This window comes from Rhineura floridana, chromosome 3, assembly GCF_030035675.1.
Source record: "Rhineura floridana isolate rRhiFlo1 chromosome 3, rRhiFlo1.hap2, whole genome shotgun sequence".
Classification (NCBI taxonomy): Eukaryota; Metazoa; Chordata; class Lepidosauria; order Squamata; family Rhineuridae; genus Rhineura; species Rhineura floridana.
Window position 1 is genome coordinate 52,138,978 of NC_084482.1, and position 16,656 is coordinate 52,155,633.

The window sequence follows — 16,656 nt, forward strand, 5'->3', positions numbered from 1 at the left end:
GGTAGTGGTGGTAGCCGAGCAGCAGCAGGCAGGCAGGCAGGCAGGGAGGCAGGCAGGCAGCAGCAGCAGCAAACGGCTCTCCTTCTTCCCTGGGCGGTGGTGGTCCCCTTCCTCCTGCAGGCACTGGGTATTAGTCTTGTTGAAATAAATGGGACACTTCTGCCAAGCAATCTCATGTTTCTTTTTTAATGCATTATTAAAATCAAACACCTCATTCTCAGAAATTGTATCTGCGGGAGAATTGGTTTGGAGTATCAGCACAGGAAGTCCCACTACACTAAAGGTCCACTTTCTTTGTTGTGCGGAACAGATCTCCTGATAAGATGGTATCTGCAGGAGGCCCTCACCTGAAGAGCGCAATGATCGACTTGGGTCCCAAGCTGTATAGGGCTTTGTACACCAAAACCAGAACCTTGAACTTAGCCAAGTAGCTAACAGGCAGCCAGTGTAATTCTTTCAGCAGCAGGGTAACATTTTGGCGATACCCTGCCCCAGTGAGCAGTCGTGCTGCTGCATTTTCACCAGCTGCAGCTTCTGGACCAACCTCAAGGGCAACCCCACATAGAGGGCATTACAGTAATCTAGCGTGGAGGTTACCAGTGCATGGACAACAGTGGTCAGGCTGTCCCGGTCCAGAAATGACTGCAGCTGTCTTACCAGCCAAAGCTGGTAAAAGGCACTCCTAGCCACGGAAGTCACCTGAGCCTCTAACGACAATGATGGATCCAGGAGCACCCTCAGACTACAGACCTGCTCTTTCAGAGGGAGTACAACCCCATCCAAAGCAGGCAACTGACCAATTATTCAAACATGGGAGCCCAAAAACCCACAGCTCCTTGCTAGGTCTTGCTAGGTTTCAGACTCAGTTTATTGGCCCTCATCCAGCCCACCACCGAGGCCAGGCAGCAGTCCATGGCTTGTACAGCTTCTCCCAATTCAGATGTTGCAGAGAAAGAGAGCTGGGTATCATCAGAGTACTGCTGATACCTTGCCCCAAATCTCCTGATGACCACTCCCAGGGGCTTCAGTTAAACAGGGGACAATATAGTACCTGCGGCACCCCACAGCACAACTGCCAGGGGGCCGAAAGACAATCACCCAATGCTATCTCTGAAAAAGACCCTGGAGGTAGGATTGGAACCATTGTAAAACAGTGTCTCCGATACCCATCTCACCAAGTCGGCCCAGATGGATACCATGGTCAATCAAAAGCCGCCAAGAGACCAAGTAAGAATAACAGAGTCACACTCTCCCTGTCCTTCTCCCAATAAATGTCATCCATCAGGGCGACCAAGGCCAATTCAGTCCCATAAACAGGCCTGAACCCAGACTGGAATAGATCAAGATAATCTGTTTCATCCAAGAGTACTTGCAATTTCTGCGCCACAACCCTCTCAATCACCTTCTCTAAAATGAGGGTATTTGCGACCGGGCGGCAGTTCTCACAAACCAATGCGTGCAAGGTGGGCTTTTTCAGGAGCGGTCAGATCACCGCCTCCTTCAGGGTGGCTGGAACCACTCCCTTCTGCAATGATGCATTTTTGCATCAAGCCAAGAAGGGCAAGGGTCGAGAGGACACATTGCTAGTCACATAATTGCAAGCACCTTGTCCACATCATCAGGCCGAATCAACTGAAACCGATCCCAAGAAGTTGCAGCGGATGTTGCCCTGGACACCTTACTGGGGACTACAATACATGTGGATTGGGCATCAAAATTGCTGCAGAGGCGAGCAATTTTACCCTCAAAGAGCCTTGCAAACAATTCACAGTGGGCTTCCAAAGGTCCTAAAACTCAATTTCCTGGAGTTGATATCAACAGACCCCAGACAATACGGAAAATCTCCACTGGATGGCTACTTGAGGATGCAATGGTGGCAGAGAAGTGGGCCTTCTTCGCCGCCCTCACTGCCACACAGTAGGCATGCTTATGATGTTTACTCATGCCCGATCAGCCTCACAGCACATCTTTCGCCACTTGCACTGCAGCCGTTGTGCAGCCTGTTTCATTGCTCTTAGCTCACTAATGTATCAAGGTGCAAGCCAGACTCCACAATGCCAGAGAGGGCATTCAGAGGTAACCGTGTCAAGAGCCTAACATGCCTTGCTGTTGCACAAGCGAGGGTTTTAACAGAGTCACCTGCTCCCATACTGGGAACTCCCCCAGGGCATTCAGGAATCCAGTGGATTCCATTAGTCTACAGGGGAAGATCATCCTAATCTGTCCACCTCCCCTGCAGGGGAGGATCAGAGCCGTAAGTCTAAACTTCACCAGGAAATGGTCTGACTATGACAGTGGGGTGACATCCACCCCCCTATCTCCAGACCACCCCATCCTCCATCTGGAGCAAAAATCAAGTTGAGGGTGTGCCCTGCCTTATGCGTTGTGCCAGGGATAACTTGAGACAGCCCCATGGTCATCGTGGCGGCTATGAAGTCCGGAGCTGGAACACTAGAGGCAGCCTCAGGATGGACATTGAAATCACCCAAGACTATTGTTTTGGGCTCCCAATACCACAGCTAAGATGGCCTCCGCCAGCTCAGTCAGAGAAGCTGCCGGGAAGCAGGGTGGACAGTACACCAGTAGCAACCGTAGTTTACTGTCTCTTTGGTCTGACACCAGGTGGAGGCCCTCACAGCCAGCTCCAAGACAGAGTGGCTTCCTGGTGACAGAGATGGAAGTTCTGTAGATCACAGCAGCTCCTCCCCACCATCTCTGCAGCCTGTGCTGGTTTGCACTGAGTTGATCTAACCCAGCTTTGCCCACCTAGAGGTGGGCAAAGCTGGGTTAGATCAACTCCTCTCAGCTCTCCCATCCAGGTCTCGGTAATGCACACTAAATCAGCACCTTTATCCATGATCAAATCATGGATGAGTGTGGCCTTATAGTGTACTGATCTGGAGTTAATCAGTAGCACACACAGGTAGTGGGCACAGCAGATGAGTAACGAGGAACCTGTCCATGAGACGTGTGGGAGCTAGGAACAAGGCGTATATAGCCTTGCCCCCATCTTCTGTGGTGGTTCACCACCTCCCCATGACTGTACCTTCTTGTATCTATGATCACTGAAATTGGGGTGGCATCACCCATGTTCCTCCTTACTAAGAGTTCTCCTAACACCTGATATGGACCCAACAAGAGCCCACCAACAAAATCTACCTGAACCAGTTACCCCAGTAGGCCTCTGAGAGAATTGGGAACAGTCAGACCCACTCAATATTTTTCACACAGGGCACATCTGCCCCCCCCTTTTCACATCCGGGGGGGGCAGCCTTCTGCCAATGCAGGCTCTCACTCTGAAGGCATCTGGAGACTTTCTCCTGTTATTCAGTTCACTGCACAAGCTCTCACCCTGCGCAAGAACTATACACCCTCCCCACTACTAATCTCCTCTAGATTGGTTTAAAAAAAAACCACAGAAGGGGTAGCACTCTCACCCTCTGAACTCCCTAAGGGGCTCCCCCTGACACAGCCAGGAGCTGATGCAAGAGGCTGCAAGATTGACTGCAGCCTCTCTCTGGAGTCAGGGCCAGGCAGGGGGTCCCAGTCCTTGCAGCACTTACCAGGGACTTCAGCTGTCTCAAGAGACAGTCAACTAGACAAGTGAGCCTGCAGGCACCCAGATGCTCAGATACTCACTCCCAGGGCTGGTCTTCTCTAGTCCCCTGGTGCTGCTTGACCAGGAGAATAGTTTGTAGAGAAAGGGTTAAGCACTCCTCCCTCTGTCTGCTGCTCTGAATATTTTGGCAGCCCCCAATAGCTGCATTACAGATTTTAAAAAAATCATGAGGCTTTGGCAATGGCCCTAAGCACTGAAGAAGAAAGGGCAGTTTTTCTAAGGCTATTTGGAACAGAGCTCAAGAAACTGCCTAAGGCAATGCAGCATGTACAGAACGACCTGCCACAGATAGAAACAGGAGGAAAGATAGAGGTAACTGAGACATGGACCAGTCCTCCTGATATAGATGCTGCAGGTCAGCAGAAAACCCCAGGGGACTGGTGTAGGGGTTTAATTAGTAAAAGCAGCTAGGGTGCTTGCAAGCCACCAGGGCTAAACTCCAAGCTAAATGCACAGTAGAGCCATTGTGTACTGTATCTCTGTGCACATAAAATGATCATGTCAAGAAAAAGACTAGGGAAGCTTTTCCATTAGAGCAAATGAGGCACTGCCCCCACTAACCTCAGTCTGCCCTCGGGAAGCTGCCTCTGCCTGCCTGCCTGCCTTCTTGCTTGCAACCAATTCAGGGGGTGGCCCTGCTGGTCAGCTTCCTTCTTCTCCTTAGTCTCAGTGTTGCTCCTTGTAGAATTCAGCAGGGAGGAGGAAGTTGGGGACAAAACTAGACTGGGTTGGCTCTGCCTGTCATTGGCTGTGGCTCTGCCTACTGCAGGTCTCCCTGCCTTCCGCCTTACCAGACCAAATGGGCACCTGCCACCACTGGCTAGGATAGCATCCTTACCCCTTATCTCTTCCCTTCCCAAATGCAGGGGCTTTTTGACACAAAGAGTCATTTACGTGTTTTACCCGCTACATCTTGAAGTGGTGCAGTCCCAGCAAGGTCCCCCGAATGCATGGATCTAGCTCTGAGGGCTGGAGCTGTGATCAGGTGGTCAGAGCAAAATGACTAATTTTGAACTGCATTTCATTTAGTGAATGGGACTCTATGCTCAGTTTTGCCCATTAGTACAGCCAAGATAACAGCCACTTGAGTGCCTAAATGGGCTGTGTATCCCTGCCTACTTTGTGTCATTAAGGGTGCTTCCGGGATGCATCCTTCTGAAATCTAACCCCTACAAGCACAATATGCTGTTTCAGGCCTTTCTGGCTGAGCTGTTACTCCTCACCACCCACCAGCATGCTTCCCTTTCATGTCATTAATTTAATAATGACTCTTGCCCCTGAAAGAGCAGCTGCATGGCTTCAGAGGGGGCTTTGTTCCTGCTAGAGATAAATTAGAGACATCTCTTGGGAAGATTAAATTAACCCAGTGAACCACAGTTTGGGAATAAGTGAATAAAACACCTTGTCAGGTTCCTCCATTCATCCCACATGTGATTTCAGCTCCTTGCTGGGAAGTCCATCTGGAACAAGGGTTGGAAAAATCTCTGATTCCTGGATGCCTGAGCCCCTAAAAATGTTCTATTGATGCTTAGACATTTTGGAAAGGAAATTGGGTACTCTGCAGGGTTGCTCCCTTGAACTTACTCTTGTTCTGTTGCTCAAGAAATCCAAACATTTCTCCTGGCTTGGATCTACCAAACTATAGCAGTTCAACTCCTCCCCTGCTCCCTCCCATGGCTCAGTGATATCACAAATGCCAGCATACAGATGGATTACCCTCTTGCCAATTCTGGGACTTGTGGAAGCAAAAGAATTAGCGGGGGGGGGGAGATAGAGATAGACCTCTCAGCTGATAGAAGCAGAGCTCTATCCTTACAAAAAGTCAAGAATCCCACTGTTGGAGGTGAGGAGGCAGACCAGAGATGCTCATTGCCATGGCAATGGTGTCATGATGAGTTATTTTGCTCCATTTCATGGCATGTGTGGGATTAAAACAGCAGAGCCCCAGCATTTGTGGCTGTGCATGCATGTGTAGCATCTATTGTCTAATGTGCCTACGCACAGTTATGTGCTTTCACTCACACTTAATATCCTGTCATACCCTTTTATCCTTATCCTCAAGCATGTACATGCTCTCATACCCTCGCCTGTGTACATGCTTTGTCTCCCACACATATGTGCTATTTAACATGTCCTAATAGCAACCAGTTAAATGCTGTCCCTGGGACTGTATTAATTAGCTTAAATTGGCAAATTAGCTCCTTTGCATTACAAAAGCATATTGGACTCCTGTGATGTTGCCGCCTCTAATCTGACCATTGTTTATTGACATTCCCTTTCTCTCCTTTTGCTGTGAAATTAATTTTTATTGCTCTGATTGTCTCATCTCCTCTTTAATCTTGAAACCCAGGCTCTCCGTTATTTTAAAGGATCCGCTGTTCTGGCCTCCAGGGTACAGCAAGCACTGTCCTTCTTGCTCCTTTTCCTCATTCTGAAATGTGTGTGGTCTCCAACATCTTTTATGTTTCGGGAGGCAAACCACTTTTAACTTTCACAGAGAGGGTGTTCCCTACCACCACCAAAGTCATGTCTTTTGTCAAGCCACCTCGTGCCCACAGGCAGTGGTCAGCCAGCCAGCCAGCTATTATACGACTTGCCCTCTGTGAATGGCAGTAGCCTCTCCTTGAGGCTAATGGGAACGGCTGTATTTCAGCAAACACTGTGTGCCCAGCAGGATGCCATGGATCCAGACTGAGAAGGACAGGCAACATGTTGCATTTATACAGAGCAAATGAGCTCCAGAATCCAAGGACTATAGAGTAGATTGATGGGGATCAGCAGGGCTGTGGGAAACCCAGGTAGGGTTATCCAGGACCTGTTTTAGGTTAAACCAGCAGCATCCATCACTGCTTCTACACAGATAAGCCCCTATACGAGGAGAAGAAATGCACAATACACATTCTTCCCCTGCATGGTGCAGATGCTTCTGTCATGCACGGCTCCTCTGCTTCTCCAGATTACAGGACGTGTGGGGCCAGGCCAAGCAATGCACACTGGTGGAAGAGCACCTCTGGCTCTCTGCCTTTCCTGTGTCATACTCAAGACCCAGAACGGAGGGGGAATAAACTGGGCCTGGGAGGATGTGATGTTTCTGTGTTCTGTTCCCATTCCATGAGTAGGGAAAGAGAGTGATTGAAAGACCAGGACTCTTGATACTTTTTCTTTCTTCTCTTTTCTGAGAAGTGTTTTAGGTGTTGCAGTTGGAGCAGGGGATGAACATGCTTGTTTGCCCCATCACAGTGAAAGGGTGCCTTAAAGCCAGAATCTTTGAATTAACTTAGAGCCCGCAAGACAGAAAACAATGGGGCTGTGAAAAATTGTAACCAGGTGGCATCCTGCTGGGTTCTGCTCCAAGGTGTGCTTTTTCCAGTCTTCACTGAGATGCTTTCCTTGAAGAAAGAAAGAAAGTGCATCTCCATCTTTGGCTTTCCCTGCACTTCCTTTCTAACCCTTTCCCCCTACTGTGTCCATTTGTCTTCCTACAGACGGCACTCCCCTGAGCGAGCTCTCCTGGTCTTCCTCTCTCGTGGTCGTGGCAATTTCCTTCTCTGGCCTCTTCACTTTCATCTTCCTCATGTTGGCCTGTCTGTGCTGCAAGAAGGGGGGCATTGGTTTCAAGGTAAGTGCTGGGGGAGGCTAAAGGCTACATTGAAGGACTGGGATTTGCAACAGGGAGGGAGTGTGTCTTATGTGCCCCAGATCTTCACTAGGAGGTGGTGTGCTGCAAGGAAAAGCTGAGGTGCTCTTAATATATACTAGATACTACTTAATCAATCTGGACTAGTACCAGCCTTACCATTAGGGTTCACTCTAGGTGACCTAGCTATAGAATAGCAGTGGCAGGAGGCAAGAGTTTTGGGAAAGCTGCAGACTTTAGGGGAAGCAGGCCACCCTTGCATATAAACTTTTCCTGCTCATGGAAAGCAGGGGAGGAGGGAAGGGTGAGTGAGTGAAATGACATGCATCGGGCAAGGGATCTGAGTGACAGCAGCAGCAGCGGCAGCAGCAGCAGCAGGAGGAGGAGGAACCAACAAGGAATTGAGTGGGCCGAGGATGAGATGTGGGCAAAGTTACAGAGCAGAAACGGCTTAGCAAAGCCCAGTGGTGGAGGGGCTTGCTGAGATGCGAGCTTTAGAACACAGCAAGGGGTGCTTGTCTGGCATTCTGTTGGAACAGAGGGGGATGAAGGAGGCCCTGTTGAGCCCTAACGAACCCAGAGGGAGAGGTAGAGGACGGGTGGGAATGTAGGAAGCTGTCTTATGCCAGGGCAAACTTTTGTCTGTCTAGGCTTGACAGACAGCAGCTTTCCAAGGTCTCGGGAGCCTGCTTCCTCATCCTTTTAAATGGAGATGCCACGTGCTCTACCACTGAGATACGGTTCCTGCCCAAAGGGCACTCAAAGAGCTGTAAGGCACAGAGACAGTGTGATTCAGTGTGAGGGGAGGTGTGTGCGCGTGCCTGTGCGATGGCGGCTGTTTCACTATTTCCCAGGGCACCATGCCAAAATTTAGACCTGGTTTGTACTCCAGTGACCTTTTTTGTCACAAAGAAATACTCTTTCTGCAAGTTGTGGGGTGTTATTTAGTAAATTGATGCTGTATTTTTAAAGCCTCCAGTTCAGGGGTAGTAGAAGTGGCTGATCAGGGGAAGGAGCTGGGAGATCATTAGGGAGAAGGGAGCACTCCTTCAGAAATGCTTCTGTAGACATTCTCTCCTCAGTTTGGCAACCGAGGTGCTGCACTGTGCTATGCTGTGAGGAGCAGGTAAAAGCTCAGGAAAGACTAAAGGGAAGGCACCAGCACACAAACCAAGAGGAGGAAAGGTCAATCGATGCCCCTGGAACAGTTATTATTAAAGCATGTTTTGAGTCCAGTGGCTCTTCTCCATGGGCAACAAAAGATACAGCTGAAGTGTTTATGCATATTATCTACCCTAATACATTCTTTCATGCACACTTGTGCAGGTAACGGCTCAAGTACCAGGGTGCTCTCCTCTCACTGGCGGTGACAACACAAGCTCTGTCAACCTGCAATGGGGCTAAAGGGAGCGGGTTGGCCAGTTCTGTTGCTTGGGGATGGCCTAACATGAAGGGTTGCTTTCTTTTGCCCCTTGCTTTAAAGGAAATTTCTGGGACTTAGTTTGTGGGTGATAACAATAGCTGTGGGTCAGGAGCGACTCTCTGTCCCTTCTTACTAGAGTTGGTATGGGGGGGCATGTTTCTTTTCTTAAATTCCCAAGCCAGCTGGGACCCTCCCCTCCTTGTCCAGGCTTGGTTTGGCTGCCACCCTGGAATGGCCCACGAGGGAGTGGGCAGCGACGTGACCTTACAGGCACAGAATGTGCCAGGGAAATGTGTTCCCTCATTACTGAGATTCTTGTGGGGGTTCTTGGCGGCCAGGCCATGGTGGAGGTGGGGTGCTGGAATTGGAGTTATGGACAGTCCCGTGGGTGAATGGCTTTACAGCACTGGCCAGGTTTTGCTGTGGGAACAATGAAGCACTTCAGAGCCCCCCTACGCTACCTATATAGTGGCATGGACAAGGTTTGCAAGCAGCCTCCATGCTTTCCTCACGGAAATGCCGCAGATGCATCAGTGCAAGGGCACCATAGCACAGGATGCACAAGGGTGATGCTCACCCTTTCCTATCTGGTTGCTGGGGCAGCCTTCGTTGGGAAAAAGTTCATCCAGGTAATTGGCAGGGCCTACGGTCTTTTTGCAGGGAACAAATGCAGATGGAGATGTTGTAGCATTAGATGGGGAAGGGTTGGGGTGTGGATGGGAAGGCTTGTTGGGGTGGGGGAGTGTATCTAACTTTTTGTGCAACTGCCTGGGTGTGTGTGTGCAGGGCACTTCAGGATGGTGCATTTATTAACACTCTTTCTCTGGGCACTCTTGCCTAGAGCTGGAGAAGCGAATCCCGGGAGAAGAGGCTGAGGATGGTTTTGAGGTGTCTGCCCTGCACGGGGGCCAGCACAGTGCCCAAAACAGCCTGTAATGTAGAACTGGGGAACCCTGGGCAGCCCTCCCCCTGCCCCCTGACCAAGGTGAGGCTGCTTCTCCCTCAACTGTATTTATGACTATGTCTCTCACTGGGGTGCAGGGTGGAGGGAGCAGAGCAGCCACCACTGACCACATGATGAGTCCAAACAATCAGGGTACCAACTTGGGATAACAGCATCATCTGGCAATGAAGAAGGGCAACAGGCTGTTGCTCTTCATTCAAATCCCCTGGGGCTTGCTAGTTTTCCCATGCTAAAGCAAGGCTGGGGTGGGAGGCCTGGAACCTGTAGCTCTGGCCATTACCTGCCCCTAACCCAGCCTCCCCCAACCTGGTGCTCTCCAGATGTTTTGGTCTCCAACTCCCATCAGCCCCAGCCAGCATGGCCAAAGGTCAGGGATGATGAGAGTTGTAGTCTAGCGAAATCTGGTGGGTACCAGGTTGGGAGAGTCTGCCCTAATCCTTCAGTGCTTTTCATGTGGCACTAAGCTCCATCTCTGAGTCTGCAGAGATCCCTAGCAGGTAATGCTTCATCATTTTCACTTCTGTCCTTTTCTTCAAAGCTTTTCTCTGCAGCCATAGTTTCATGGAGCTTTTGTACTGGAGGGAACTGAAAATTGGCTATCATTAAATATCCTTGGAGCTGTTGCCCTGGGCCCTGAAACTTAACCTGAGTCCCCTCCCCACACACACCATGGTGTGTGTGTGTGGAAAGAAAGAGGAAGAGTGTAAAGTGAGTGCACGGCTGTCTCTGTTACCCCCCAAGTTTCACTGGGGTGTGTTTGGATCTGGATGGGAATGCGTGCGTGACTGTATCCTTCATGTGCCTCTGACACAGTTCATATGTGTACTCAGCTCTGTGTGTGTATGTGTGTCTGCTTGAAATTGAATTGTGCAGGCACAGTCCCAGATGGCAGGCTGTTTGCATGAAGCAGGCTCCCCCTTGCGACTTTTCTCTCTCCCCTCTCCCTCCCTGCCCTGCCCCCAAGAACAGGTCCTGCAAGTGGCATGGTTGAAGCTGCCCAGCCTGTGTAGTGGAGGTCTGCTTCATGCAGATGTCTTGCTTGCTTGCTTGCTGCTATATGGAGCTGCATAGTGTGGCTCCATTTCAAGCAGTTATACACTAGGGATAAGTCAGGCCTGTGTATGTGAGAGAGTTCTTAAGGTCTGTGTTATTGGCCCGAGTTTACTCTCCCCTTGCATATTGACACTATAGAGCAGCCTTTCCCAACCAGTGTGCCTCCAGATGTTGTTGGGCCACAGCTCCCATCAGCCTCAGCCAATTCCCTCTCCCCAGGGAACCCCAGGAGTTGTTCAGGGGAAAGGAGGTAAGGTTGTAGGGAATCAATCTCTCACAAAGAATTCACAGCAACTCATCAAAGCATGTTTCCTCAGAATCTTGCGGGGAAGCTATGGCAATTGAAATGATATAAAACCAGTATTATTTTTAGTATAGGTCAGACATATGTATGAGAGGGCTGTGAACAGAGCCCTATTTTTTCAAGTGTGTGTACCTTAAGGATGTATGTACATGTATTCCTCCTCTGGCTGTTTATGCGGATGGGGAATGTGTGTGCTTGTTCCCACCTGTGTGTGTTTCTTTATACTACTTTAAGTATGCAGAAGAATGACAGTGAGTTGTTGCACCCCCAGTCCACCCCCCGGGTGCATTTAGCAACAGAGGAAGCTGCCTTGTACTAAGCCAGACCACTGGTGCATCTTGCTCAGTCTTCTCTGCCCTACAGCAGCAGGTTGCAGCTTTCCAAGATTCCAGACAGGACCCTTTCCCATCCTTACACGGAGATGCCAGGGATTGAACCTGGGACCTTTTGGGTGCAGACTGTGTACTCTCCCACTGATTCAAGGCCCTTCCTTTATTTATGTGTATATGCATGGTTTGGGTATGTGTGTCCATGCCTCCTCATCTGCGCATAACGGTGATGAAGATACTGTAGAGAGTTATAAGTTCTTCACATGCAGTATTTCAATAATCCTTAGAACATGAGTGGGGTTATGCATGTGGTGATGGTGAATGTATGTTTCTACCTTTCCCTTTTCTACATGTGTATAAAAATGTTTCCTTGCCCTGTGCTGGGCTCCTTTTTCTCCTTGTCTGTCTTGCCTGCTCCATCCCCCCCCCCCCCCAGGAATTTGATAATGCTGAGGGAGAAGAATATGCTAGTGAATTCTCAGCCCAGGGCTCACCCGCCAACCAGAATGGCCCTGAAGTTTACATTCTGCCTCTCACAGAAGTCTCCTTGCCCATGTCCAGGCAACCTGGGTGCTCAGGTAAGCCGCTGAAGCCTCTTTAATTAGGATTTTGATCATCCTTCTCACAATAATGAATAAGGCTTAGAATCCCCCACTAAGTCTTTCCTTTAACTGTTGTGGTTGTTTGTTCTTCAGTATGGTTAAAAGGCTGTAATGGGCTACTTTTGTGCATCCAAAACCACAAAAATTGTGTAGTCCCTTAAATACTTAACATATTTATTATGGCATAAGTTTTCATGGATTAGAGTGCCGTAAAAATCTGTTAATAGTCTTTTAAGATCCTACAATACTATCTTCTTTGTGTGTGCTGCAAGAGTCTAACATGGCTACTGCCCTCTGAAAGTTTTTATCATGTCCATTCAGTGATTCTATATGTGAGTTATTTCCCTAAAGAAAGCTGGCACTAGTGTATAGAGAAAAGTTTTATTATTCTTATTCTTATTCTTATTATTATTATTATTATTGTTGTTGTTATTGTTATTATTATTGTTATTATTGTTATTGTTGTTATTGTTGTTGTTATTAGTAGTAGTAGTAGTTGTTGTTGTTGTTGTTGTGGCACCATCCATGCACATAAACACTTGCAATCTTAATTTTGACAGGGACAGTAAAGAAGAGGCAAGTGTGATCATAAGAATGTGGGCAATGGAGTTATATGTTCATATTTGGTTATAACGTCTAACCTTAGGCTTAAATAGATGATCAGGATAGTCTCTGCTGAATAGCCATCAGAAAAGCATCTAATCTATTTTGTGTCTTCCATTGGCACAGAAAGATGCAAGCTCTTGAGTTACACAGAAAACACAACCAAAGTGTTAGGTATTCTGGATAACATGGAATCTTTTATTATCCTTTTGCCAAGATACATTAAATTATAGTTTGAGCTATGGAATTTGCTCCCACAAGATGCAGTAATGGCCACCAGCTTGGATGGCTTTAAAAGAAGACTAGACAAATTCATGGAGGACAGGGCTATCAATGGCTACTAGCCATGATGGCTGTGCTCTGCCACCCTAGTCAGAGGCAGCATGCTTCTGAAAACCGGTTGCCGGAAGCCTCAGGAGGGGAGAGTGTTCTTGCACTCGGGTCCTGCTTGCGGGCTTCCCCCAGGCACCTGGTTGGCCACTGTGAGAACAGGATGCTGGACCAGATGGGCCACTGGCCTGATCCAGCAGGCTCTTCTTATGTTCTTATGTTCTTATGAGCTATTGTGTATTCTACGCATGCACATGCACACACATCCTGAGCTAATACAGCAACAGTTGCCTCTAATGAACAAACCTAAAGCAACCAAAATGAGGCAATATGCTCGTCTATGGATCCAAAGATTACCATGGGGAGCCCCAGCTGTTGCATCCTCTAAGTATCCCTCCCCAACAAGTTCAAACCTCTAAGAGACCTTCAGTCTATAGCCTGTTTAGCTCAGCTGCCTATCATATATTGCATGTCTAAAGATCCCCCTCTTTTATTGCCCGCTGATCTTGATGGAATGGACGGTCTCAGCCCTGCTGCCCACAACCTGCTTGCACCTGTTTGATGGATACTGTATCTGGGTGGATCAAGTCCTCGTTCCAGTCATGGAGTTTGGTTCCCTTCGCCCACATCTGTCCTGTGATGTCGATGCTTTTGTTGCCATTAGCAGCAGCTGCAGTAGAGGAGGGGGCAAGAGTTTTTTGTGTGTGTGTTTTGCACCTTGCTTGGAGCACCCAATGGTGTTGCTTTTTGTCTGTGTTCCACCATACATTAGTCATTCCTTATCGCAAGCATTTGCAGTGTGTGTTATGGGATGGGATGGTAGTGATGTGCTTCCCCTTTCTTCAGAATCTTCTGGTCCCCAAGGAAAGATACTCCAAATCCGGCACTAAAGTATAGGAGGAGAGGTGGCAGCGGCTGACTTTTGTAAGTGCCAGGTTGCCCACATTTCAGGGACTAGAGCTTTTTTGTGTGTCTCCATATTGCTGCAGCACTCCACTGCTGTTTTTCCAATCCCCATTTAACTAGTATCTTCCGGATTGTTCTGGCTTCTCAGATGGGCACCCTGGCCTGTGACTCGACAGTGCCATCTAGTGGGTTCAGGAGGGCAGGGCAATTCCCATTTATGGGACACAAGAGATTGCAGGTAATTTTTTTCTAAATGGAATACAGAGAAAAGAGGCATCCTAGCAGGGCATCCGGGTGCCCTCCGTTATCAGGAAACAGTGAGGTGGGCAAGCTCCTGCCCTCCATATAGGGGATTTGGCCTTCCCCCTTCTTACCTTAACAAAAGTCCCTCCCTCCCTGGTCCTGGCCTGGGAGCACTTCCTTTCCCCTGGCTGCTTCAGAAGACAAAGGCTTTTTGGTCCACATCTCCCACGGACCTTGCATTCCTTCCCATGTGATGTGGCCTAGGAATCCAAGGCTTGCTCTACCGAGTAGGATGAAGTGGGGTTCAGCCAGCTAGCCATGCAGTCACTTCCCCCCTCCAGCTCTGCCCACACTACTTTTGCCTGGTGCGGCCCTTTGAGATCCAAATGACCCCATAGAGAATGGGTTCAGTGTCCAGCTGCAGCCATTACTGCTGGGCACAACAATGGGGCCTTTGCTTCTCTGTGTGACGAGAACAGTGGCGTCTGGCACTGAGGGGGCGAAAGGATGGCACTGCCTGCTTTTTTGGCGACATGGGACTGCCCAGCGGGTGGATGCCACACAGCCATTTTCTACTGCCTGGAGGCTTGGAAGTACAGCTGTCTATAGTGAACAATTCTGTTTATATACAAGTGTATGTGAGTCTCACTCAACATCAGTCCTGGCTCTGCTCAGTCAATGGGGCGGAGATGCAGCAAACTCAAGTAGCGTGGCCCCAGGATGGGCAGCTGAGATGTCCACTTCTCTCTGTGGATTCCTATATGCCTGACCTTGCAGAAAGCCTTCTGCCCCAGGTCCCCTCTTCTTCAGGAAGCTAGAATGAGACAGCAGGCGGGGGCCAAGCCGGCAGGGCAAGAGACTTGGCAGAAAGGGCGTGCAGAAGTTCAGACTGCTCCGTATGCTCCTTCACAGTGCAGCTGCTCAAATCCACTGATCTGGGACGCCACAGTCTGCTGTACCTCAAGGAAATTGGCCATGGATGGTTTGGCAAGGTAAGCTCCTGTCTTAAGGCTCTTCCCATATCATTGATTTACACAGCATAGCTACTTTGGGGGTGGGGGAGAGGGAGGGAGAAAGGAAGGAGGTGTCAAAAAGCATATAGGGTCAAGGGAGGGGGGATAACAGGGGAGTTTTGTTTCCTGTCTACTACCCGCCTTCCTTGGGGTTGCCCTTTTAGCTGTTGGTAATATGGGAGTGGGATTGGATTTACAGGCTACAGATCTTGATTCTGCATTTTGGCTCCGAGGGCAAAAGGAAGTCAGGAGAGGGAGGCACTAGATTGGGAAGGAATAGATTAGGTTTGACACCTCCCCTAAAGACAACTATTAGTAATTTATCATTTGTATATTTGTTTATGTTGCTTCCCTATCTGCTATTTGGGATATGTGTGTGTGTGTTTTAAAAAATAGTTCCTAGCTCGCTGATACCAACTAGCCACATAGTGCCCTTAACTGGGCACAGGTCATGTGATGGCCAGAAGGATCCTTGCTAGTGGAAGTGGAGTGTAGAGCAAGGAGGCTGAGAGGCCTTCTCTTTATGTTACATTTTAAACTTATGTAAGCTGCCTTGAGAGCAAAGAGAGGGAGAGAGAGAAAGCATTTTAAAATAAAATAATGAAATTTTATTGATAATGTAGTGTGTAATAATTTCAGCACCGATCTAGGCCTAGAAAGAAAGTGTCAAGCCAGTTCACGGTTTTTCCCAAGTCATTTTTGTCACTCAGGGGAGTTGTCCTTTTGCTTAAGTACTTGGACAACTCGCAGTGTGATTGTTGAGATCATAGGTCTGCAGACAATACTGGCTGACAGATTGGCTCAGTCAAGCAGATGGACGACACCTGTGCATGGAAAAACACCCCAAAGTAATTTCTGAATTGACACAAGTGGAAAAGCTGAGGGTAGGGAGGGAAAATAAGTTCCCTATATTCACTTACAAATGGCAGTGGACCAGAAACTCAGATTGGGTTTGGGGGCAAAACTCCAGTTGGTCACCTGCTATATTATGCATCTAGTGCTTACATTTTACAACAACCTTCCTGTCTGATGGATGCTGAGAGATAAGGACTCTTCCTAACCCATGCACTGACACTGTTCTTTAGCAGGAGTTCAAAGATCCCAGTCCAGTGGGCTAATCCTCTTTCTCACTCTATCCCCACCATTCTAGGTCTTCCTCGGTGAGGTGAATGCAGGGCTGAGCAGCACTCAGGTGGTAGTGAAAGAGCTCAAGGCCAGTGCCAGCGTTCAAGATCAGATGCAGTTCCTGGAAGAGGCCCAGCCTTACAGGTAGATTCCCCAAGGCCTTTCTGTAATAAGAAACACTACTACTTTTTTTATTATTATTACTGGATTTGTGCTCCCTGGGGTTTGTGGGATTTTCTGTCTCAGGTGCCAAAATAACTTGGCCAGCCTTGGGTACTATGTGTTTTGACTTGGGGAAGTGGTGTCACTTGCTGTTTCACCTTAGGCAGCATTATGTTTTGAGGTGGCCCTACTGATGACCTTGCCCAAGAAGTGGAGGATAGAAATATCATAAGAGGACTTGCATTCTGTGGCTTGGGGTTGTACATCTTCCCCAGAGCTGGAGTGGAAATGTGCTTCATGGCACTTTACTTGTCTACTAAATAAATACATAAATAATATATTA

General features: G+C 48.6%; 1 protein-coding gene across 8 annotated transcripts in view; it reads left to right on the forward strand.

Moving 5' to 3' along the window:
• The window catches only part of AATK (apoptosis associated tyrosine kinase), a 124,437-nt gene that overhangs the window by 82,710 nt on the left and 25,071 nt on the right, over window positions 1–16,656 (forward strand). For 5 of the 8 annotated variants that reach the window (XR_009761271.1, XR_009761272.1, XM_061615768.1 and 2 more), the window contains exons 2-5: window positions 7,105–7,238; window positions 11,766–11,907; window positions 14,926–15,005; window positions 16,177–16,295. Coding sequence is in view for 5 of the 8 variants with exons in the window: in XM_061615768.1 (XP_061471752.1) it covers window positions 7,105–7,238; window positions 11,766–11,907; window positions 14,926–15,005; window positions 16,177–16,295 (475 nt within the window). In the remaining 3 variants the exon portion in view is untranslated. Of the gene's footprint in view, window positions 1–7,104; window positions 7,239–9,195; window positions 9,309–9,591; window positions 9,665–11,765; window positions 11,908–14,925; window positions 15,006–16,176; window positions 16,296–16,656 lie in introns of those variants that run through there. The other 3 variants (XM_061615772.1, XR_009761273.1, XM_061615773.1) reach the window with 3 other exon arrangements.